Genomic DNA, 23,000 nt, shown 5'->3' on the forward strand with positions numbered 1-23,000 from the left:
GAGGGGGGAGATGGAGCAGGGGGAGGGGGGAGATGGAGCAGAAGGAGGAGGAGATGGAGCGGGTTGGAGGGGGAGATGGGAAAGGGGGAGGGGGAGATGGAGCAGGAGAGGGGGAGATGGAGCAGGGGGAGGGGGAGATGGAGCAGTGGGAGGGGGAGATGGAGCAGAGGGAGGGGGAGATGGAGCAGAGGGAGGGGGAGATGGAATGGGGGAGGGGGAGATGGAACATGGGGAGGGGGAGATGGAGTAGGGGAGGGGGAGATGGAGTAGGGGGAGGGGGAGAGATGGAGCGGGTCCAAGTGGAGATGGGAAAGGGGCAGGGGGAGATCGTGCAGAAGGAGGCGGAGATGAAGCAGGGGTAGGGGGAATTGGAGCAGGGGGAGTGGTGAGATGGAGCAGGGGAGGGGGAGTTTGAGTGGGATGGAGGAGTTGGAGCAGGAGGTGGAGGAGCTAGAGATGGTACAAAAGGAGGGGGTGAATGAGCAGCGGGAGGGGGGGACATGGGGAAAAGGAGGTGGAGATGGAGCGGGGGAGGGGAGAGATGAAGCGGGGAGGGGGAAATGGAGCAGGGGACGGGGGGAGATGGAACAGAAGGAGTTGGAGATGGAGCGGGGGGGAGGGGAATTGTAGTGGGGGAGGGGGGAGATGGAGCAGAAGGAGGTGGAGATGGAACAGGGGAGGGGGAGATGATGCAAGGGAGGGGGGAGATGGAGCAGAAGGTGGTGGAGATGAAGCGGGGGGAGGGGGAGATGGAACAGGTGGTGGGGAGATGGAATGGGGGAGGGGGGAGATGGAGCAGAAGGAGGTGGAGATGGAGCACGGGAGGGGGGAGATGGAGCAGGGGAGGGGGAGATGGGAAAGGGGCAGGGGGAGATGGGAAAGGGGCAGGGGGAGATGGGAAAGGGGCAGGGGGAGATGTAGCAGTGGAGGGGAGAGATGGTGCAGAAGGAGGAGGAGATGAAGTAGGGGGAGGGGGAGATGGAGCAGTGGGAGGGGGAGATGGAGCAGTGGGAGGGGGAGATGGAACGGGGGAGGGGGAGATGGAACAGGGGGAGGGGGAGAGATGGAGCATAAGGAGGTGGAGATCGAGCGGGGGAGGGGAGCAATGGAGCGGGGTGATGGGAGCGTGGAGCGGGGTGAGGGGAGATGGACCAGACGGAGGTGGAGATGGAGCAGGGAGGGGGGAGATGGAGCAGAGGGAGGGGGAAGAAGGAGGTGGAGTTGGAGCGGGGGAGGGGTGAGATGGAGTAAGGAGGGGGAGATGGAGCTTGCGTGGGGTGAGATGGATCGGGGGAGGGTGGAAATGGAGAGAGGAGAGGGGAGATGAAGCAGTGGAGGGTGTGATGGAGAAGTGATGGGGAAGATGGAGCTGGGGGGAAGATGGAGCCTTGGGAGGGAGGAAATGGAGCAGGGGAAGAGGGAGATGGAGCAGGAGGAGGGGGAGTTGGAACAGAATGAGGGGTGATAGAACAGGGGCGGGGCGAGAAGCCGCAGGGGGAGGGGGGAGATGGAGCAGGGACTGTGATATGGAACAAGGGAGGGGCTAGATGGAGCATGGGGAGGGGAAAGATGAAGCAAGAGGTGGAGATGGAGCCGTGGGGGGGGGGGAGGGGAGGTGAAGATGGGGGAGCAGGAGATGGAGCAGGAGCAGGGGGGCAATGGAGCAGAGGAGGGGGAGATGGAGCAGAAGGAGGTTGAGATGGAGGGTGGTGTAGGAGGAGATGGAACAGGGGGAGTGGGAGATGGAACGGGGAGGGGGAGATGGAGCAGGGGAGGGGGGAGATGGAGCAGAAGGTGGTGGAGATGAAGCGGGGGGAGGGGTAGATGGAACAGGGGGTGGGGGAGATCGAGCAGAAGAGGTGGAGAGGGAGCAGGGGAGGGGGAGATGGACCAGATGGAGGTGTAGATGGAGCAGGGAGGGGGGAGATGGAGCTGAGGGAGGGGGAAGGTGGAGCAGAAGTAAGTGGAGATGGAGTAAGGAGGGGGAAGATGGAGCAGGAGGGGGAGTTGGAGCAGGGGGAGTGGTGAGATGGAGCTGGGGAGGTGAAGATTGAGCGGGATGGAGGAGTTAGAGCAGAAGAAGGGTGTTGGAGCAGAGGAGGGGGAGATGGAGCTTGCATGGGGTGAGATAGATCAGGGGGAGGGTGGAAATGGAGACAGGAGACGGGAGATGAAGTGGGGTGGGGTGATGGAGAAGTGGAGGGGAAGATGCTGGGGGGAAAATGGAGCCTTGGGAGGGAGGAAATGGAGCAGAGGAAGAGGGAGATGGAGCAGGAGGAGGGGGAGTTGGAGCAGGAGTTGGAGCAGGGGGATAGTGGGGAGATGGAGCAGGGGAGGGGAAGATTGAGTGGGATTGGGGAGTTGGAGCAGGAGGGGGAGGTAGATCAGAGGGGAGGGAGATGGAACATGGGTGGGGAGTGATGGAGCATGGGGAGGGGGAGATGGAGAGAGGAGGGGAGAGATGGAGCGGGGGTCGGGGAGATGGAGCGGGGGACGAGGGAGGTGGAGCGGGGGACGGGGGAGGTGGAGCGGGGGACGGGGAGGTGGAGCGGGGACGGAGAGATGGTGTAAGGGGGAAGATGGAGCAGGGATGGGGGGAGATGGAGCAGAAGGCGGTGGAGATGGAGCAGGGAGAGGCGGAGATGGAACAGGGGGTGGGGGAGATGGAGCAGAAGGAGTTGGAGATGGAGCAGGGGAAAGGAGAGATGGAGTGGGGAGAGATGCAGTGGAAGGAGGAGATGGAATGGGGGAGGTGGAGATGGAGCAGGGGGAGGGGGAGATGGAGCGTGGAGAGATGGAGCAGAAGGAGGTGGAGATGGAGATGGAGCAGGGGGGAGGTGAAGATGGAACGGGGGAGAGGGAGATGGAGTAGGGGGAGGGGGAGAGATGGAGCAAAAGGAGGTGGAGATGGAGCAGGGGGAGGGGAGAGATGGAGCAGGGGATTGGGGCAGATGGAGCGGGCAAGGGGGAGATGGAGTGGGGGAGGGGGAGATGGAGCAGGGGGAGGGGGAGAGATGGAGCAAAAGGAGGTGGAGATGGAGCAGGGGGAGGGGAGAGATGGAGCTGGGGATTGGGGCAGATGGAGCGGGGAGGGGGAGATGGAGTGGGGGAGGGGGAGATGGAGCTGGGGGGAAGATAGAGCAGTGGAAGGGTGGAAACGGAGTAGGGGAACAGGGAGATGGAGCAGGAGGAGTGGGAGTTGAAGCAGAATGAGTAGTGATAGAACGAAGGTGGGGCGAGATGCAGCAGGGGGAATGGGAAGATGGAGCAGGGGGAGGGGGGAGATGGAGCAGAAGGAGGTGGAGCAGAAGGAGGTGGAGATGGAGCGGGATAGAGGGGGAGATGGAAAAGGGGGAGGGGGAGATGGAGCAGGGGAGGGGAAGAGGGAGCAGAATGAGGGGTGATAGAACTAGGGTGGGGCGAGATGCCGCAGGCGGAGGGGGGAAGATGGAGCGGGGACGGTGATATGGAACAAGGGAAGGGGTAGTTGGAGCATGGGGAGGGGAAAGATGGAGCAGAAGGAGGTGGAGATGGAGCGGGGGGTGGGGGATGGGAAGATGGGGGAGCGGGAGATGGAGCAGGAGCAGGGCAACATGGTGCAGGGGAGGGGGAGATGGAGCAGAAGGAGGTGGAGATGTAGCAGGGGCAAGGGGGAGATGGAGCGGGGACGAGGAGATGGAGCAGGGGAGGGGGAGATGGAGCAGAAAGATGTGGAGATAGAGCGGGGCAGAGGTGGAGCAGAAGGAGGTGGAGATGGAGCGGGATGGAGGGGGAGATGGGAAAGGGGGAGGGGGAGATGGAGCAGGGGGAGGGGGAGATGGAGCAGAATGAGGGGTGATAGAACAGGGGCGGGGTGAGATGCCGCAGGGGGAGGGGGGAGATGGAGCGGGTACGGTGATATGGAACAAGGGAGGGGGTAGTTGGAGCATGGGGAGGGGAAAGATGGAGCAGAAGGAGGTGGAGATGGAGCGGGGGGTGGGGGAGGGGAAGATGGGGGAGCGGGAGATGGAGCAGAAGGAGGTGGAGATGGAGCGGGGACAAGGAGATGGAGCAGGGGAGGGGGAGATGGAGCAGAATGAGGGGTGATAGAACAGGGGTGGGGTGAGATGCCGCAGGGGGAGGGAGGAGATGGAGTGGGGACGAGGAGATGGAGCAGGGGAGGGGGGAGATGGAACAGAAGGAGGTGGAGATGGAGCAGGGGGGAGGTGGAGCAGAAGGAGGTGGAGATGTAGCAGGAGGAAGGGGAAGATGGAGCGGGGACGAGGAGATGGAGCAGGGGAGGGGGGAGATGGAACAGAAGGAGGTGGATATGGAGCGGGGGCGGGGTGGAGCAGAAAGGAGGTGGAGCTGGAGCGGGATGGAGGGGGAGATGGGAAAGGGGGAGGGGGAGATGGAGCAGGGGGAGGGGGAGATGCAGCAGAATGAGGGGTGATAGAACAGGGGCGGGGTGAGATGCCGCAGGGGGAGGGGGGAGATGGAGTGGGTACGGTGATATGGAACAAGGGAGGGTGTAGTTGGAGCATGGGGAGGGGAAAGATGGAGCAGGAGGTGGAGATGGAGCGGGGGGTGGCGGAGGGAAAGATGGAGGAGCGGGAGATGGAGCAGGAGCAGGGGGGACATGGTGCAGGGGAGGGGGAGATGGAACAGAAGGAGGTGGAGATGTAGCAGGGGGAAGGGGGAGATGGAGCGGGGACAAGGAGATGGAGCAGGGGAGGGGGGAGATGGAACAGAAGGAGGTGGAGATGGAGCGAGGGTAGGGGGAGATGGAACAGGGGGAGGGGGAGATGGAGCAGGGGGAGGGGGGAGATGGAGCAGAAGGTGGTGGAGATGGAACAGGGTGGGGAAGATGGAATGGGGAGGTGGAGATGGAACATGGGGAGGGGGAGATGGAGTAGGGGGAAGGGGAGAGATGGAGCAGAAGGAGGTGGAGATGGAGCGTGAGGAGGGGAGCAATGGAGAAGGGTGAAGGGGTGGTGGGAGGGGGATATGGAGCAGAAAGTAGTGGAGATGGAGCGGCGGGAGGGGGGAAGAGGGAAGGGGAGGGGGAAATGGAGCGGAGGGAGGGGGAGATGGAGCAGAAGGAGGTGGAGATGGAGCGGGGGAGGAAGAGATGGAGTAGAAGGAGGTGGAGATGGAACAGGAGGAGGGGGAGATGGAGCAGGGGGAGGGGGAGATGGAGTAGGGGTAGGGGGAGATGGAGTAGGGGGAGAGATGGAGCAGAAGGAGGTGGAGATGGAGTGGGGGAGGGGGTGGTGGAGAAGGGGACAGGAGAGATGGAGAAGGGAACAGGAGAGATGGAGAAGGGGACAGGAGAGATGGAGAAGGGGACAGGAGAGATGGAGAAGGGGACAGGAGAGATGGAGAAGGGGAGGGGGAGATGGAGCAGGGGAGGGGGTAGAGCAGGAGGAGGGGGAGTTGGAGCAGGGGGAGGGGGAGATGGAGCGTGCAGAGATGGAGCAGAAGGAGGTGGAGATGGAGATGGAGCAGGGGGGAGGTGAAGATGGAACGGGGGAGAGGGAGATGGAGCAGGAGTTGGAGATGGAACAGGAGGAGGGGGAGATGGAGTAGAGGGAGGGGGAGAGATGGAGCATAAGGAGGTGGAAATGGAGCGGGGTGACGGGAGCAATGGAGCAGGGTGAGGGTGTGGTGGAGCAGGGTGGAGGAGATGGAGTAAGGAGGGGGAAGATGGAGCAGGAGGGGGAATTGGAGCAGGGGGAGTGGTGAGATGGAGCTGGGGAGGGGGAGATTGAGCGGGATGGGGGAGTTGGAGAAGGAGGTGGGGGAGTTGGAGTAGGAGGAGGAGGAGTTAGAGCAGAGGAGGGGGTGTTGGAGCAGCAGAGCAGGAGATGGAGCTTGCGTGGGGTGAGATGGATCAGGGGGAGGGTAGAAATGCAGAGAGGAGAGGGGAGATGAAGCGGGGGAGGGGTGATGGAGAAGTGGAGGGGAAGATGGAGCTGGGGGGAAGATGGAGCCTTGTGAGGGAGGAAATGGAGCAGCGGAAGAGGAAGATGGAACAAGAGGAGGGCGAGTTGGAGCAGAATGAGGGGTGATAGAACGGGGCGGGGCGAGATGCCGCAGGGGGAGGGGGGAGATGGAGCGGGGATGGTGATATGGAACAAGGGAGGGGGCAGTTGCAGCATGGGGAGGGGGAAGATGGAGCAGGAGGTGGAGATGGAGCGGGGGGGAGGTGAAGATGGGGGAGCGGGAGATGGTGCAGGGGAGGGGGGAGATGGTGCAGGGGAGGGGGGAGATGGTGCAGGGGAGGGGGGAGATGGTGCAGGGGAGGGGGGAGATGGTGCAGGGGAGGGGGGAGATGGAGCAGGGGGAGGGGGGGAGATGGAGCGGGGGGAGGTGGGGAGATGGAGCAGGCGGAGGGTGGAGATGGAGCGGGGGAGGGGGGAGATGGAGCAGTGGGAGGGGTGATGGAGAAGTGGAGGGGAAGATGGAGCTGGGGGGAAGATGGAGCCTTGTGAGGGAGGAAATGGAGCAGCGGAAGAGGGAGATGGAACAAGAGGAGGGCGAGTTGGAGCAGAATGAGGGGTGATAGAACGGGGCGGGGCGAGATGCCGCAGGGGGAGGGGGGAGATGGAGCGGAGACGGTGATATGGAAGAAGGGAGGGGGCAGTTGCAGCATGGGGAGGGGGAAGATGGAGCAGAAGGAGGTGGAGATGGAGCGGGGGGGAGGTGAAGATGGGGGAGCGGGAGATGGTGCAGGGGAGGGGGGAGATGGTGCAGGGGAGGGGGGAGATGGTGCAGGGGAGGGGGGAGATGGAGCAGGGGGAGGGGGGGAGATGGAGCAGTGGGAGGGGGGGAGATGGAGCAGGGGGAGGGGGGGAGATGGAGCAGGGGGAGGGGGGGAGATGGAGCGGGGGGAGATGGAGCAGGGGGAGGGGGGGAGATGGAGCAGGTGGAGGGTGGAGATGGAGCAGGGGGAGGGGGGAGATGGAGCAGGGGGAGGGGGGAGATGGAGCAGGGGGAGGGGGGAGATGGAGCAGGGGGAGGGGGGAGATGGAGCAGGGGGAGGGGGGAGATGGAGTGGGGGGAGGTGGAGCAGAAGGAGGTGGAGATGGAACAGGGGGAGGAGGAGCAGAAGGAGGTGGAAATGGAGCGGGGTGGAAGAGGAGATGGGAAAGATGAGTGGGAGGTGGAGCAGGGGAGGGGAGATGGTGCAGAAGGCGGTGGAGCTGGATTGGGGCGGTGGGGGAGATGGTGCAGAAGGAGGGGGAGATGGAGTAGGGGGAGGGGAGAGATGGAGCGGAGGAGGGGGAGATAGAGCAGACGGAGGTGGAGATGGAGCAGGGAGGGGAGAGATGGTGCAGAAGGAGGGGGAGATGAAGCAGGGGGAGGGGGAGTTGGAGGAGGGGGAGTGGTGAGATGGAGCAGGGGAGGGGGAGTTTGAGCGGGATGGGGGAGTTGGTGCAGGAGTTAGAGATGGTGCAGAAGGAGGGGGTGATGGAGCAGCGGGAGGGGGGGAGCTGGCCGAAAGGAGGTGGAGATGGACCGGGGGAGTGGAGAGATGAAGCTGGGAGGCGGAGATGGAACAAGGGAGGGGGGAGATGGAACAGAAGGAGGTGGAGATGGAGCGGGGCGGAGGGGGGAGATTGAGTGGGAAGGGGGAGATGGAGCAGGGGAGGGGGGGAGATGGAACAGAAGGAGGTGGAGATGGAACAGGGGAGGGGGAGATGGAGCAGGGGAGGGGAGAGATGGAGCAGAGGGAGGGGGAGATGGAGCAGAGGGAGGGGGAGATGGAGCAGAGGGAGGGAGAGATGGGAAAGGGGCAGGGCGAGATGGGAAGGGGGCAAGGGGAGATGGAGCAGGGGAGGGGAGAGATGGTGCAGAAGGAGGGGGAGATGAAGTCGGGGGAGGGGGAGATGGAGCAGTGGGAGGGGGAGATGGAGCAGTGGGAGGGGGAGATGGAGCAGTGGGAGGGGGAGATGGAACAGGGGGAGGGGGAGAGATGGAGCATAAGGAGGTGGAGATGGAGCGGGGGAGGGGAGCAATGGAGCGGGGTGAGTGGGGCATGGAGCGGGGTGAGGGGGAGATGGACCAGACGGAGGTGGAGATGGAGCAGGGAGGGGGGAGATGGAGCAGAGGGAGGGGGAAGAAGGAGGTGGAGTTGGAGCGGGGGAGGGGTGAGATGGAGTAAGGAGGGGGAGATGGAGCTTGCGTGGGGTGAGATGGATCGGGGGAGGGTGGAAATGGAGAGAGGAGAGGGGAGATGAAGCAGGGGAGGGGTGATGGAGAAGTGGAGGGGAAGATGGAGCTGGGGGGAAGATGGAGCCTTGGGAGGGAGGAAATGGAGCAGGGGAAGAGGGAGATGGAGCAGGAGGAGGGGGAGTTGGAACAGAATGAGGGGTGATAGAACAGGGGCGGGGCGAGAAGCCGCAGGGGGAGGGGGGAGATGGAATGGGGGAGGGGGGAGATGGAACGGGGGAGGGGGGAGATGGAACAGAAGGAGGTGGAGATGGAGCGGGGGGAGGGGAGATGTAGCAGGGGAGCGGGGAGATGGAGCTGAAGGAGGTGGAGATGGAATGCGGGGTAGGGGGAGATGGAACAGGGGGAGTGGGAGATGGAACAGGGGAGTGGGAGATGGAACAGGGGAGGGGGAGATGGAACAGGGGAGGGGGAGATGGAACTGGGGAGGGGGAGATGGAACTGGGGAGGGGGAGATGGAACTGGGGAGGGGGGAGATGGAGCAGAAGGTGGTGATGAAGCGGTGGGAGGGGGAGATGGAACAGGGGGTGGGGGAGATGGGGTGGGGGAGGGGGGAGATGGAGCAGGGGAGGAGGGAGATGGAGCAGGGGAGGAGGGAGATGGAGCGGGGAGGGGGAGATGGAGCGGGGAGGGGGAGATGGAGCGGGGAGGGGGAGATGGAGCGGGGAGGGGGAAGATGGAGCAGGGTTGGGGCGAGATGAAGCAGAAGGAGGTGGAGATGGAGCAGGTGGGAGGGGGAAATGGAGTGGGGGAGGGGGGAGATGGAGCAGAAGCAGGGGGAGATGGAGCGGGGGCGAGGGGGAGATGGAGCGGGGGCGAGGGGGAGATGGAACATGGGGAGGGGGAGATGGAGGGGGAGATGGAGCAGAAGGAAGTGGAGATGGAGTGGGGGTCAGGGGGAGATGGAGCAGAGGGAGGGGGTGATGGAGTGGGGGAGGGGGAGATGGAGAAGGGGGAGGGGGAAATGGAGCGGGGTGGGGAGATGGATCAGAAGGAGGTGGAGATGCAGCGGGGGAGGGGAGATTGCGCAGGAGAGTGGGAGTTGGAGCAGGAGGCGGGCGCGTTAGAGCAGGGAAGGGGCTGGTGAAGCATTGGTGGGGGTAGATGGAGCAGGGGAAGGGGAGATAGAGCAGGGGAAGTGGAGATGGAGCAGCAGGGGGGGGGATGGAGCTGGGGGAGGGGGGAGATGGAGCACGGGTGGGGGGGAGATGGAGCAGGGGGAGGGGGGAGATGGAGCACGGGTTGGTGGAGCTGATGCGGGGGGAGGTGTGATATGGAGCAGGGGAGGGGGAAATGGAGCAGGGTGTGGGGGCAGCAGCGGTGTAACGCAGGAAAAGGCACGCTGAATGCATGAAGATTCTAGTTCAGTGATTCCACTGACATGAAACATATTAGGTAGATAAATATAAAAAATCACCTTAAGGAGACAAATTCATTTCAGTGGCTGACGGTTGAATGTCAACTCAAAAATTATAAAAACAGCTGAGAGCCAGCCATCTCTCCACCCAGTGCTTGCGGAGTCATTCAAAGCCCCAAAGGCATCCCATGTGCAGAAAAATCCACTAACCTTGAGCCTTTTCCCAGCCTCGTCAGCATCCGGTAGGGTTGCAGTGGACCCAACCAACAGGCAGACACCATGGCAACCACAGGACCCAGAGTCCTGTCTTACCTCCACAGTTTCATTTGTGCAAGAACATCACAAAGAAGAAAGGGCGACAGTACAACTCTCCCGGTACATACTTCCTTGTTTATGTGTTGCTTTCTCAGCAACTTTTCATTTTAAACACTTACTGTTTACTAAGTAATTGCATAATTAACAATTTTGATTGAATTACAATAGCTAAAACATTCAAATCAGCAGGAGTGTCAGCATTTCTTGTATTAATCACAGATCTGTAAGGCCCATGTAGGATCCTAGTGATGAAGAAGTTGAAGTATTCTATGAGGAGGTGCAAAAAGCATTGGAGCATGTGAAGTGCAGATTCATCTTGTTAGTCAAATGTAATTTAATGCAAAAGTTGGCAGCGAGAGTTGTGGAAATGTGGTAGGAGCTTATGGACTAGGAACAAAGAACAATCGAGGTAAACGCCTGTTACAGTTCTATGGGAAAAACAACTTGCTCATCTTCAAATAACACCCAAGAAGACTGTGTACCTGGAGAGATCCAGGAGATGGTCACAGAAATCAAATTGGTTTTCTGTTGATCAATGAGAAGTACGAGAACAGCATCAAAAGTGGCTTCATTTACCCAGATGTAGGCATCAATACAGATCACTGCCTACTTATAATGAAGATGAAGGTCAAACTGAAAATTCCAAAAAGAAATCCCACGCAAGACCAAGCCAACCCAGATAACTAAGAGAGGAAGGTGTGAGGATGAAGAACGCTGCATAGGTTATAACAAGCTTTACTTCAGAAAATGACAGATCAAGGTCTTAGTGAGGAAGAAACAAAAAGGCATTGAGAAAGGTTGAAACAGAGCATGAGACACAGTTAAGGGGTGCACAGACAGGAGACTATGCCTGAGTGAGGTTAAGACGAAGTGTGGATTGGGAATTTGGTTCACATGGGAATTCAGTGCAAGGAGGAAAAATGTGCTTCACACGCCTTTTTTTAAAGCAGTTTCCAGTGGTTGGTGAGTTTTTCTTTCCTTGTCTCTAAGCTAGGAAAGTGCAAGTTTCTACTATATTACCTTAGCTGTGTAAATTATTAACTAATTCACTAATTAAATAAACAAAGTTAGAAGTGTGTACCGCTACTGGTAGGATGTATTAGTATTGGTAAGGTTTTTTTTAGCAAGGTTAACTCATAAAGGAATGGCAGGGCTGCTCTAACTTTGAGAATGTACATCCTCTGCAATGTGGGAGCTCCAAGACACTTCTCATGTCCTGGATAATCATTGTGCAAGAACTGTCATCAGTTGCAACAGCTTGAGCTCTGGGTTTCAGAACTTGATCAACAGCTGGTGACACTGTGGTGCATCCGTGAGGCTGAGAGCTATGTGGATACCACATTTATAGATATGGTCACTCCAGAGATTCAGAGTATGCAGGGACTGAGGGAATGGGTGATCACCAGGTAGTCAAAAAGGACCAGGCAGGTGGTACAGTAGTCCCGAGTGCTTCCTGCTCTCCAACCAGTATTCAGTTCTGAATACTGAAGACAGTGATAGTTCATCCGGGGAGTGCTGCCAGAGCCTAGTCCACAGCACCATGGGTGGTTCAGCTGCACAAGGAGTTACAAAGAAGACTGGAAGAACCATGGTGATTTGTGATTTGATAGTTAGGGGAGCAGACAGGTGTTTCTGCAGCCGCAAACATAATTTCAAGATAGCATGTTGTCTTCCTGGTGCCAGTGTCAAGGATGTCACTCAGCAGCTGTAGAGCAGTCTGAGGGAGGAGGGTAAACAGCCAGCAGTCATGGTCCACAGCATTACCAATGACATAGGTAGAAAGAGGGATGTGGTCCTGCATTCAGAATTTAGGGAGCTAGGTCAAAAATGAGCAAGCAGGACCTCAAAAGTAGTAATCTCCGGATTACTCCGTGCCATGTGCAAATGAATACAGGAATAGGTCCCATCTCGCCCCGGCTCTGGGCGAGATGGGACCTGTACAGGTTGGACAAGCTGCATCTGAACTGGGATTGAGTTCCTTGTTAGTGTTGTTGGGGAGGGTTTAATCCTGAGGGTAGATTTAGTTGGAAGGCAGAGAATTAGTGGATGAGTCTGGAAGGCAGAGGAAACAAAGATTAGAAAATAAAAAAAAATAGAGTTTGGCAGTGCTCAAGGGTATATACTTCAATGCAAGGAATGTAGCAAATAAAGCAAACGAGCTGAGGGCATAAATAGAAACGTGGCAGTATGATATCATAGCTATTACAGAAACATGGTTGAAAGAGGGACAGGAATAGCAGCTCAACATTCCTGCTTACACGTGTTTCAGACGACATAGCGAGGCAGTTAAAAAAGGATGGGTGACAATTTTGGTCAAAGAAACAATTATAGCTGTGAAGAGGGATGATATGTTAGAAGGATCATCAAATGAGGCCATGTGGATTGATCTAAGGAACAAAAGAGGGCAAGTCACATTATTGGGAGTGTACTATAGACCCCCAGACAGTCAGAGGGAGATAGAAGAGCAAATATGTTGGCAAATCTCTCAAAATTGCAAAAATAGGGCATAATAATATTAACTACCCCAATATTAACTGGGATTGTTTTATTGTGAGAAGAATAAAGAAAGCTGAATTCTCGAGATGCATTCAGTAGAACTTTTTGGCCAGTATGTAGCAAGTCCAACAAAAGAGTGTGAGATTCTTGACTTGGTATTAGGAAATGAAGTTGGGCAGGTGGAACGAATGACAGGGGAGCATTTTGGTGGTAGTGATCATAATTCAGTTAGTTTAAGATAATTATTGAAAAGAACAAACATAAAACAGGAGTTAAAGTTCTAAATTGGGGTGAGGCCAATTTTACTAAGCTAAGGAGTAAAAGTGGATGGAAAACAGCTACTTAAAGGTAAAATCGGTGTCAGAGCAGTGGGAGGCTTTCAAAGAGGAGACTCAAGGGTTTCAGAGTAAACATGTCCCCAAAAAGAAAAAGTGTGAGACAGCCACAGCAAGTGCCCCAAGGATGTCAAGGAGCCTACAGGGCAAAATAGGGCAGAAAAGGAAAGCTTATGTTAGACACCGAGAACTCAATACTACAAAAAGCCAAGCACAGTATAGAAAGAGGAGGGGTGAAATCAAAATGGAAATTAGGAAAGCAAAGAGAAGGCATGAAAGAATATTCACAAGAAAAATCAAGGAGAACCTAAAAATGTTATATCAATACATTAAGAGTAAGAGGGTAACTAAGGAAAAAGTAGGGCCCATAAAAGATCAAAAAGGTATATAGGCAGAAGATGTGGGTATGGTTCTTATTGAATATTTAGTCATAGAATCATAGAGGTCTACAGCACAGAAAAAGGCCCTTCAGCCCATCAAGTCTGCGCCAGTCAAACAAATACCTAACTACTCTAATCCCACTTTCCAGTTCTAGGCCCATAGCCTTGTATGCCATGGCATCGCAAGTGCACATCCAAATACTTCTTATATGTTATGAGGGTTTCTGCCTCTACCTCTACCACCCTTTCAAGCAATGAGTTCCAGATTCCCACCACCCTCTGGGTGAAAAAAATTCTTCCTCACATCCCCTCTAAACCTCCTGCCCCTTACTTTAAATCTATGACCCCTGGTTATTGATCCCTCCACCAAGGGGAAAAGGTCCTTCCTGTCTACCCTATCTATGCCCTTCATAATTCTATACACCTTAACCAAGTCCCCCCTCAATCTCCTCTGCTCCAGGGAAAATAACCCCAGTCTATCCAATCTCTCCTCATAACTAAAACTCTCCAGCTCAAGCAACATCCTGGTAAATCTCCTCTGCACTCTAGTGCAATCACATCCTTCCTATAATACGGATTCCAGAACTCCACATAATACTCTAGCTGTGGCCTAACCAGCATTTTATACAGTTCCAGCATAACCTCCCTGCTCTTATATTCTATGTCTCAGCTAATAAAGGCAAGTATCCTGTATGCCTTCTTAACCACTTTATCTACCTGACCCGCCACCTTATGGGACCGGTGGACATGCACACCAAGGTCCCTCTGGTCCTAGGTACTTCCCAGGGTCCTACCATTCATCGTGTATTCCCGTGCCTTGTTTGTCCTGCCCAAGTGCATCACTTCACACTTATTCGGATTAAATTCCATTTGCCACTGATCAGCCCATGCGACCAGCCCGTCTATATCCTCCTGTAATCTAAGGCTATTCTCCTCACTATTCACCACTCCACCAATGTTCGTGTCATCCGCAATCTTCTGATCAACCCTCCTACATTCAAATCTAAATCATTTATATATACCACAAACAGCAAGGGACCCAACACCGATCCCTGTGGAACCCCACTAGACACAGGCATCCAGTCACAAAAACACCCCTCGATCATCATCCCTCAGCCAATTCCGGATCCAATTTGCCAAATTGCCTTGGGTCCCATGGGCTCTTACCTTTATTATTAGTCTCCCACGCGAGACCTTATCAAAAACCTTGCTGAAGTCCAAAAAGACTACGTCAAATGCATTGCCCTCATCTACACACCAAAAACTTCAAACAAATTGGTCAGACATGACCTCCCCTTAACAAAGCCAAGCTGACTGTTCTTGATTAATCCCTGCCTCTCCAAGTGTAAGATTAATTCTGTCCCTCAGAATTGCTTCCAAAGTTTCCCCACCAGTGAAGTTAGACTGACTGGCCTGTAGTTCCCTGGTTTATCCCTTCCTCCCTTCTTGAATAACAGTACATTGGCTGTGCTCCAGTCCTCTGGCACCTCTCCTGTGGCCAGAGAGCTATTGAAAATTATTGCCAGCGCCCCTGCTATCTCCTCCCTTGCCTCACCCAACAGCCTGGGAAACATTTCATCCGGGCCTGGAGATTTAGCTACTTTTAAGCCTGCCAGACCACTTAGAACCTCCTCCCTTTCTATGCTAATTTCTTTATTTATAACACAGTCCTTCTGCCTGATCTCCATACCCACGTCGTCTCTCTCACTTGTGAACACCGACACAAAGTATTCATTTAGAACCCTACCTACGTCTTCCGGTTCCACACACAAATTACTGCTATGGTCCTCAATGGGCTCTATTCTTTCCCTCGTTATCCTCTTGCTCTTAATGTACTTATAAAATAACTCTGGATTTTCTTTTATTTTACCTACCAATGTTTTTTTATGCCCCCTTTTTGCTCTCCTAATTTCCTTTTTAAATTCCCCCCTACACATTCTATACTCTTCCAGGGCTTTCGCTATTTTGAGCCCTCGGTATCTGCCGTAAGCCTCCCTTTTTCTCTTTATCCAATCCTGTATATCCCTCAACATCCAGGGTTCCCAGGGATTGTTGGTCCCACCCTTTATCTTTATTGGAATATGTTGGCCCTGTACTCTCCCTATTTCCTTCTTAAATGAGTCCCACTGCTCTGACACAGATTTACCTAAAAGTAGCTACTCGAAGTCCACTCTTATTAAAATCGGCCTTCCCCCGATTTAGAACTCTGATTTCTGGCCCATCCTTAACCTTTTCCATAACAACTTTGAATCTAACGGAGTTATGATCACTATCTGCAAAATGCTTGCCCACTGATACCTCTACCACTTGCCCAACTTCATTCCTTAAAATTAAGTCCAGGACCTTTCTTGTAGGACCTTCTACATACTGGTTTAAAAGCTCTCCTGGATGCATTTTAAGAATTCTGTTCCCTCTCTGCCTATCACACTATGACTAACCCAGTTAATGGTGCGGAAGTTGAAATCCCCCACTATTATTCTTACACTTCTCTGAAATTTGCCTACATATCTGCTGTTCTATTTCTTTCTGACTGTTTGGGAGCCTATAGTACACAACCAGCAATGTGATTGCTCCTTTTTAGTTTTTAAGTTCTACCCATATGGCTTCATTTGAGGAGCCTTCTAAGATGTCATCCTTCCTTACTGCTGTAATTGATTCTTTGATCAATATTGCAATATCCCCTCCTGTTTTACCTCCTTCTCTGTCTCGCCTGAACACCCCATATCCTGGAATATTGAGGTGCCAGTCCTGCCCCTCTCTCAACCATGTCTCTGTGACAGCAAGGACATCATAGTTCCATGTTTTAATTTGTGCCCGCAACTCATCTGCCTTATTCATCAGATGCCTTGCATTAAAATAAATACCATCCAACCTTGCCAAACTCCCTTGTGCCTTAACCGGCCTATAATTCCTGTAGCTTCCAGATTCACTTGCTCTCTCTTCTAACTTTGGCTGTGCATCTCCCCCTGCTGAACCTCCTCTCAATATCCCATTCCCCTGCCAAGTTCATTTAAACCCTCCCCAACAGCACTAGCAAACCTCCCTGCAAGGATGTTGGTCCCATTCCGGTTCAGGTGCAACCCGTCCGCCTTGTACAGGTCCCACTACCCCCAAAAACGGCCCTAATGTTCCAGAAATCTAAAACCCTCCCCCCTGCACCACCTCTCCAGCCATGCATTCGTCTGGACTAACTTCCTATTTCTATATGCATTAGCGCGTGGCACTGGAAATAATCTAGATTACTACATTTGAGGTCCTGTTTTTTAATCTGTTTCCTAACTCCCTAAATTCTGCTTGCAGGACCTCATCCCTCTTTCTACCTATGTCGTTGGTACCAATATGTACTACGACATCAGTCTGTTTGCCCTCCCCTTTTAGAATGTCCTGCAGCCGTTCAGTGAGATCCTTGACCCTGGCACCGGAGAGGCAACATACCATCCAGGAGTCATGTCTACGGCCACATAAACGCCTGTCTGTTCCCTTACTATCGAGTCTCCTACCACTATAGCTCTTCCCCTCTTTTTCCTTCCACCCCCTGAGCAGCTGAGCCTCTCAGTGCCATGAGCATGGCCGCACTCCCCAGAGAAACCATCACTCTCACCATTTTCCAACACAGAAAAACGGTTCTCCAGTGAGATGCACCCTGTGGATTTCCTGACTACCTGCCTGACACCTTTCTTCTGACTGATGGTCACCCATTCCTTTTTTGTCTACACTTCCGTAAGCTGTGGGGTGACCATGTCTAAAAACATGCTATCCACGAAACTCTCAGCCTTGCGGATGCACCTCCAGTTGCCATTCAAGCTCCAAAACTCAGAGCTCAAGGAGCTGCAGCTGGTGGCACTTCCTGCACGTGGTCGGTCAAGTGCTTCCCACATGTTGCAGGCGGTATATAACACGGGACTGAGCTGCCCTACCATGCCTCTGGTTGAAAAAAAAATCCTGACTTTTGAAGTTAAATACAGTAAACAAACATTAAATTATTTATGTACTTTAAATAAAAACAAGAACTCTTACCTTTCCTTAGCTTAATCCATTTTAAACTGGAGAAAAAAACTTACCCAAACTCACCAATCAGCTCTCACCTTTGTGCTGAAGTCACTTTTTGAAGCTTCCCTGCACTTGTGCTGGTTCTGATCTCTCCTCCGCTCTCTCGTGCTGTCTTGTGATGTTACTCTTGTTATTTTCAACAAGAGCTGACTGCAGTACACTCTTCCCAGACTGCTTCACCGTGATGCTGACTGCAGGACACTCTTCCCAGCAAATTTTGAGCCTGTCTTCATAAAAGAGGGGGACAGTGCAGATATTGTAGTTGAGGAGGAGGAGGAGTCTGAAGTATTGGATGTGATAAACATAGGGAGAGAGGAAGTATTAATGGGACTAGCATCCTTGAAAGTAGATAAATCACCAGGGTCAGATGAAATGTACCTCAGGCTGTTAAAAGAAACCAGGAAGGAAAAAGTGGGTGGTCTGACCATCATTTTCCAATCTTCACTGGATACAGGTGTGGTGACAAAGGATTGGAGGACTGCTAGTGTTGTACCTTTGTTTAAAAAGGGAGCGAGGAATAGGCCAAATAATTACAGGCCAGACAGTCTGACCTCGGTACTGGGAAAATTATTGAAATCAATTCTGAGGGACAGGATAAACTGTCAATTAGAAAAGCACCGATTAATCCAGAATAGTCAGCATGGATTTGCTAAGGGAAGATTGTGTCCGACTAACTTGATTGAATTTTTTGAGGAAGTAGCAAGGAGGATTGATGGGGGAAGTGCAACTGATGTGGTCTACATGGATTTTAGAAAAGCTTTTGACAAGGTCCCACATGGCAGATTGGTTAAAAAATAAAAACCCATGGGATTCAGGGGACTGTAGCAAGCTGGATACAAATTGGCTCAGTAGCAGGAAACAAAGAGTAATTGCTGACAGGTGTTTCTGGAAGGCTGTTTCCAGTGGGGTTCTGCAGGGTTCAGTATTATGTCTCCTGATTTTTGTGGTATATATTAATGATTTGGCCATAAATATAGAGGGAATGGTCAAGAAGATTGCAGACGAAACAAAAATTGGCCACCTGATAGATAGAGAGGATGATTGCTGTAGACTGCAGGATAATATCAATGGACTGCTCTGATGGGCAGAAAAGTAGCAAATGGAAGTCAACCCAGAAAAGTTTGAGCTGATACATTTAGGGAGGTCAAATAAGGCAAAGGAATACACAATAAATGGGAGAATATTGAGAGATGTAGAGGAAGCAAGGAACCTTGGAATAATTGTCCACACATACTTGAAGGTAACAGGACAGGTTGATAAGGTGGTTAAGGCGGCATATGGAATCCTTTCATTTACTGGCCGAGGTATAGAATATAAGAGCAGGGAGATTATAGAGTCTATCAACAGAAAATAATGGAGTGCTTAAAAAAAAACAAATTGACAGAAAAGATAAAAGGATAATTCAAAATCACTACTGGAATCAATGAGCAGTGGTGAAAATCAAGAAATTGAAACTTGACATAAAATAAAGCGAAAGTTCACTTGAAAATATATAGAGATATGCTCATTGCTATTTCGAAAAATTTTAAATTTTACAAAGGCCTAAATTGGTTGAATCTATGTGTGTCTGTGACCCCAAACAAGCTACCTGGCAATATCCGGCAAACTCACACATTATTATTCCTGGAGAGTCACTACGACCCCTTATGGGCGATACAGATCAAATGCAAAGAGAGCTATACAAAGGCCATCTGCATTTCATAACTCAAGCTGGCCAATAAGAGTCTGCTCATCTGCTAAGACAAAGGGCTCCAGAACCTTCCTTTCAATTCTTAATCATTGAGACATTTGACAATCTTGACAACCCAAACGAGGGATACATGTACTTTGTCAAACTCGGTGTGGAGAGGTGGGGGTCATGTGACATGGGCCTCTGGCTTGTGGAACCAGCAATATTGCCTTGCTGAACTGCAAAGTCTCAAGCTGCTTTTTTTAACCATCTAACTAGCAGCCTCACAGGCAAGGAATTCTGGCCCAGGTTGGGCACCTGGCTGCATCTACACTGTTTCTGCTGGAAATTATGCACCATCATCTACATGACTGATTCATCTCTGTGTGCTTATCTCATTATGTGATGTTAACTCCACCAGAAAAGTGAATTCTACAACATCAGTTTATCAGCCCACCAACCTCACTGAAAGAATACCTCATTGGACTTTGATTCTGGACTCTTGAACCCATGCGGTCTTTGTACTGTAAATCCTTCTTTTCCCTATCCCTCCCTTTTACTGCATGAATGCAAAGGAGGTAATGTTGCAACCCTCCTCCCGCATTTTAAGTGTGTGCAAATAAACTAACCCTTTGAGTTCATCCCATCTTGAGTTTGCTGAGGGGTTATTAATAGAAAATTGGATCACACCAAAACCGGGTTGGGAAACACGCTACCACTTATAAAGAGGGAAACAAATCAAAACACCTTTCTGTTTACAGTTAGTGAGAGGAGAAATTACTACTGTTTAAATTAATGCCCCTCCTGTCCATAACACTTAGGAAAAGAATAGTGAAGTGCTATATTTTGTTATCTATTTGTACTGAGGATTTGTAACACCTCCTTAATTCTCGGTGGAGGTTAAGCATCCTCATGCGTATTCATGCTGAGTGCCCAGTAGTCGACACACAAATCCTCAGCTTCCTATCTTTCTTCCTCACGAGGAATCTCAACTGATACGTCGTTCCAAGGACTTCGGCAGGTACTCCCTGACTTTATCCCAGTGATGTGGTGGGATCGTGCAGTGAGCAATCTTTATCTGGTGGTTATCCTCAGTCACAATCCTGTGGCTCACCAGGTCACAATAACAAATGTCATCATCTCCTTACTCAAAGTTGTTGTGTATTTGGTAAGAGTACAGATAAGTTGCTGCCTTTGCATTTCCTCCAACTTGTTGATGTCCATCTTTAAGATGAGGTTAGAGATGTCTTCTCCAGTAGGTCCATTCTCCACAACAGCTGCAGATTTAAGAATACCTATGAGGGATTTTGGTTGGATGTAAACATTTTTATCACTGAAATTTGTAATTTGCATGGTATTCCAGCCTTCTCTCCCACAGAGAGACTGCAACAAGATATAGACAGGTTAGATGAGTGGACAACAAGGTGACAGATGGAATATAATGTAGGGAAATGTGAAGTTATTCACGTTGTTCATAAGAATAAAAAAGCGAAATATTTTTAACTTAAGTGTTGATGTGCAAAGAGACTTGTGTGTACTGGCACAAGGAATGCAGAAAGTTAGCATGCTGGTGCAGTAAACAATTAGGAAGACAAATGGCATGTTGGCCTTTGTTGCAAGGGGATTGGAGTACAAGAATAAAGAAGTCTTGCTACAATTGTACAGAGTTTTGGTGAGACCACACCTGCACATTTTGTGTACAGTTTGGTCCCCACATTTAAGAAATGATATGCTTACATTGGAGGTGGTGTAGTGTAGGTTCATTAAATTGGTCCCTGGGTTGAGGAGGTTGTCCTATGATGAAGTTGAATAAGAAACTCAGTAAATTGTGTTTATATTCTCTGGAGTTTAGAAGAATGAGAGGCGATCTCATTGAAACCCACAAAATTCCAAAGGGGTTTGATAGGGTGGACACCAAGAGTTTGTTTCTGTTGGTCAGGGAGTCTAAAACATAGGGACACAGTCTCAGCATAAGGGGCCGATCATTTAGGACTGAGAAATTTCTTCACTCAAAAGGTTGTGAATCTTTTGAATTCTCTATCCCAGAGGGTTGTGGGTGCTCCATTGTTGAAGGCATTTAAGGTTGGGATAGACAAATTTTTGGTCTTCCATGAAATTAAGGGATATGGGGAGCAAGCAGGAAAGTGGAGTTGAAGCCCAAGATCAGCCATGACCTTATTGAATGGTGGAGCAGGCTCGATGGGCCATGTGACCTATTCCTGCTTCTATTTCTTGTGTTCTTAACTGCTCCAAGAGTTACACCGGTTGGTAGCTCAGGAGAAGTGTGATGCTCTTACAGAGCATGATGTTAACCAATTAGTGACAGCTGGCACAATCCTTTAAGGATGGTGGTGGTGCAGGCGGTTAAGGGAATAGATCAATTCCCTGCTACCTAGGTGGTTCTAAGGTCAGGTATAGGCTGATACATCAAGCTCTTAAAATGTTGTACGTACTTGTCATCATGCATGCTTTCCAGGGGTGTCTGGATGTCTCTTAACACATTCAACCTTAATACCAGGAGTTTTCTCAACTTCCTTACTTCTGTTGGACTATCTATTGGGTCACAAGCTGTCAGAAATCTAAGGTTGTGGAAGGGGTGATAGTTAACAGATATGGAGAGCTCGACATAACCATGATAAGGGATGTCCGAAGCTTGCAAAGTGGAGATTCGGATGAGTGAAGAGACATCCTCCAGCTCACATCTTTGAGCTGGGTGCCACCTGAAGAATTGGGTGGTCATAGTTGACAATTCTGCTCCTTATCAATTAGACACAATGCTTCTACCCCATCAAATCTCACATCAACTTTGTCAATTAGGTATGCATCAACCCCAAATCTTGAACATATAAACCAGGAGCAGGAGTAGGCCACTTGGCCCTTCAAGTCTGCTATGCCATTCAGTTGCCTCTCTGATGATAGTCTCCCTCCTTGTTTTAGAAATTTTATACTTTCCCCTGATCTTGATAATGTGATCATGCAGATGATGATGATCATGAAGGACAGCTGGAGCTTGTCACTGATAACTTTCCTCAGCTCCATCGGGACATTTTCATCCCTTACAGCTCCAGATGGGCAATTTTTCAACTGGCTTTCCCTTGTTGGTTTGAAGGAGGGATCCAGGGGACAATTTGGTCAAAAAGATTTACAAGCGCCAGGGAAAGTGAGACTGAAACTATCTCCTTTCTTTCAAACTATTAGAATTTCTGCTACAACCAAACACCCTTGTCAGGATTTCAAAGATCAGTTGAGAACTTTTTTGGACATCAAAATGTCTCCCTAGTTTTTCTCTATAGGCTTTACCAAACAGATCCTCCATCAAGAATGCTGCCTGCTCACTCTCATTAAGCCACTTGGATGCCGTGACTATCTATGCATCCTCAATTTAATCGTCAGCCGAAGGATTACTTGGTGTTTCCAGTCTCCCTTCAAATCTATCTAGCTTCCTATCAGTTGGTCGATAGAACATGTATGAAGGGACACTCCTTCCTTCCATTGCTGAGTCAAACGAGGACAGATCGAGAGCCCCCTCTTTGACAATTCTGTGATTTAGACACTAATTTCATCCTTCGAAGCCTGCGCCTCCACTAAACTAAAGCTGCTTCACCCTCCTTCGTTGACGTAGCTAGTTTCAGTTCCCTAACCATAGGTTCCATCTCTGCCAAGGGCTTTTCCATCTCTCTAGGTAGGATTAAAAATACTGAGAGTTACACAAGCTAGAACGACACCACCTGTGATGTTCACTGTATAGAAGCAGCTGACCTGGACCTCGTCAGTGTTGTGGAATCCTGCCAACTATGGGAAGGGGTGATGGGGAGGGGAGGAGAATGGAAGGTGCATGGGGGATGGGGTTGGTGAAGGTGGATAGGGAGGGGAATGAGACAAGGAAGGGGCAGGGAATGGAGAAGTGGAGAGAGAGGGAAATGGTATGGGGAGGGGGAGGGAAGAAGTCTCTGAGGATAAGTCGTAGCTCCGCCCCTTCCAGCGCAGCCAATCAGAGCCGCGGATGGCGTGTGTGTGGGGTCAGGGTGGTGAAGCGTTTCCGGGTTATGGCAGGGACGATGCGGAGCTGGAGTCTGATGTCTCGGCAATTGCTCAAGGTCAGGGCGGCTGGGGGGAATCGCTGCCCACCCCACCCATGGCGAGGCCCAGGCGCCGCTGAGCCTGGGTTCAGGAATCGGCGGCCG

The 23,000-nt window shown here is 51.9% G+C and overlaps 1 protein-coding gene, 1 long non-coding RNA gene and 1 pseudogene across 2 annotated transcripts in view; 1 reads left to right on the forward strand and 2 right to left on the reverse strand.

Annotated features, from left to right (window-relative positions):
• Window positions 1-3,561: 3,561 nt before the first annotated feature.
• LOC121286087 lies at window positions 3,562-7,950 on the reverse strand (annotated as a pseudogene).
• Window positions 7,951-18,610: 10,660 nt separating this feature from the next.
• Window positions 18,611-22,737, reverse strand: LOC121286215. The gene is made up of 2 exons (XR_005944905.1): window positions 21,270-22,737; window positions 18,611-20,093 (listed from the first exon to the last, which is right to left on the reverse strand). It is a non-coding gene; the product is annotated as an uncharacterized LOC121286215 (long non-coding RNA).
• A 101-nt stretch (window positions 22,738-22,838) lies between these two features.
• The window catches only part of dldh (dihydrolipoamide dehydrogenase), a 44,627-nt gene continuing 44,465 nt past the window's right edge, over window positions 22,839-23,000 (forward strand). The window contains exon 1 of the mRNA XM_041202819.1: window positions 22,839-22,913. Within this exon, the coding sequence (XP_041058753.1) occupies window positions 22,863-22,913 (51 nt within the window). The 5' untranslated portion in view covers window positions 22,839-22,862. The remainder of the gene's footprint in view (window positions 22,914-23,000) is intronic.

The sequence above is a fragment of the Carcharodon carcharias genome, chromosome 13 (assembly GCF_017639515.1).
Source record: "Carcharodon carcharias isolate sCarCar2 chromosome 13, sCarCar2.pri, whole genome shotgun sequence".
Lineage (NCBI taxonomy): Eukaryota > Metazoa > Chordata > Chondrichthyes > Lamniformes > Lamnidae > Carcharodon > Carcharodon carcharias.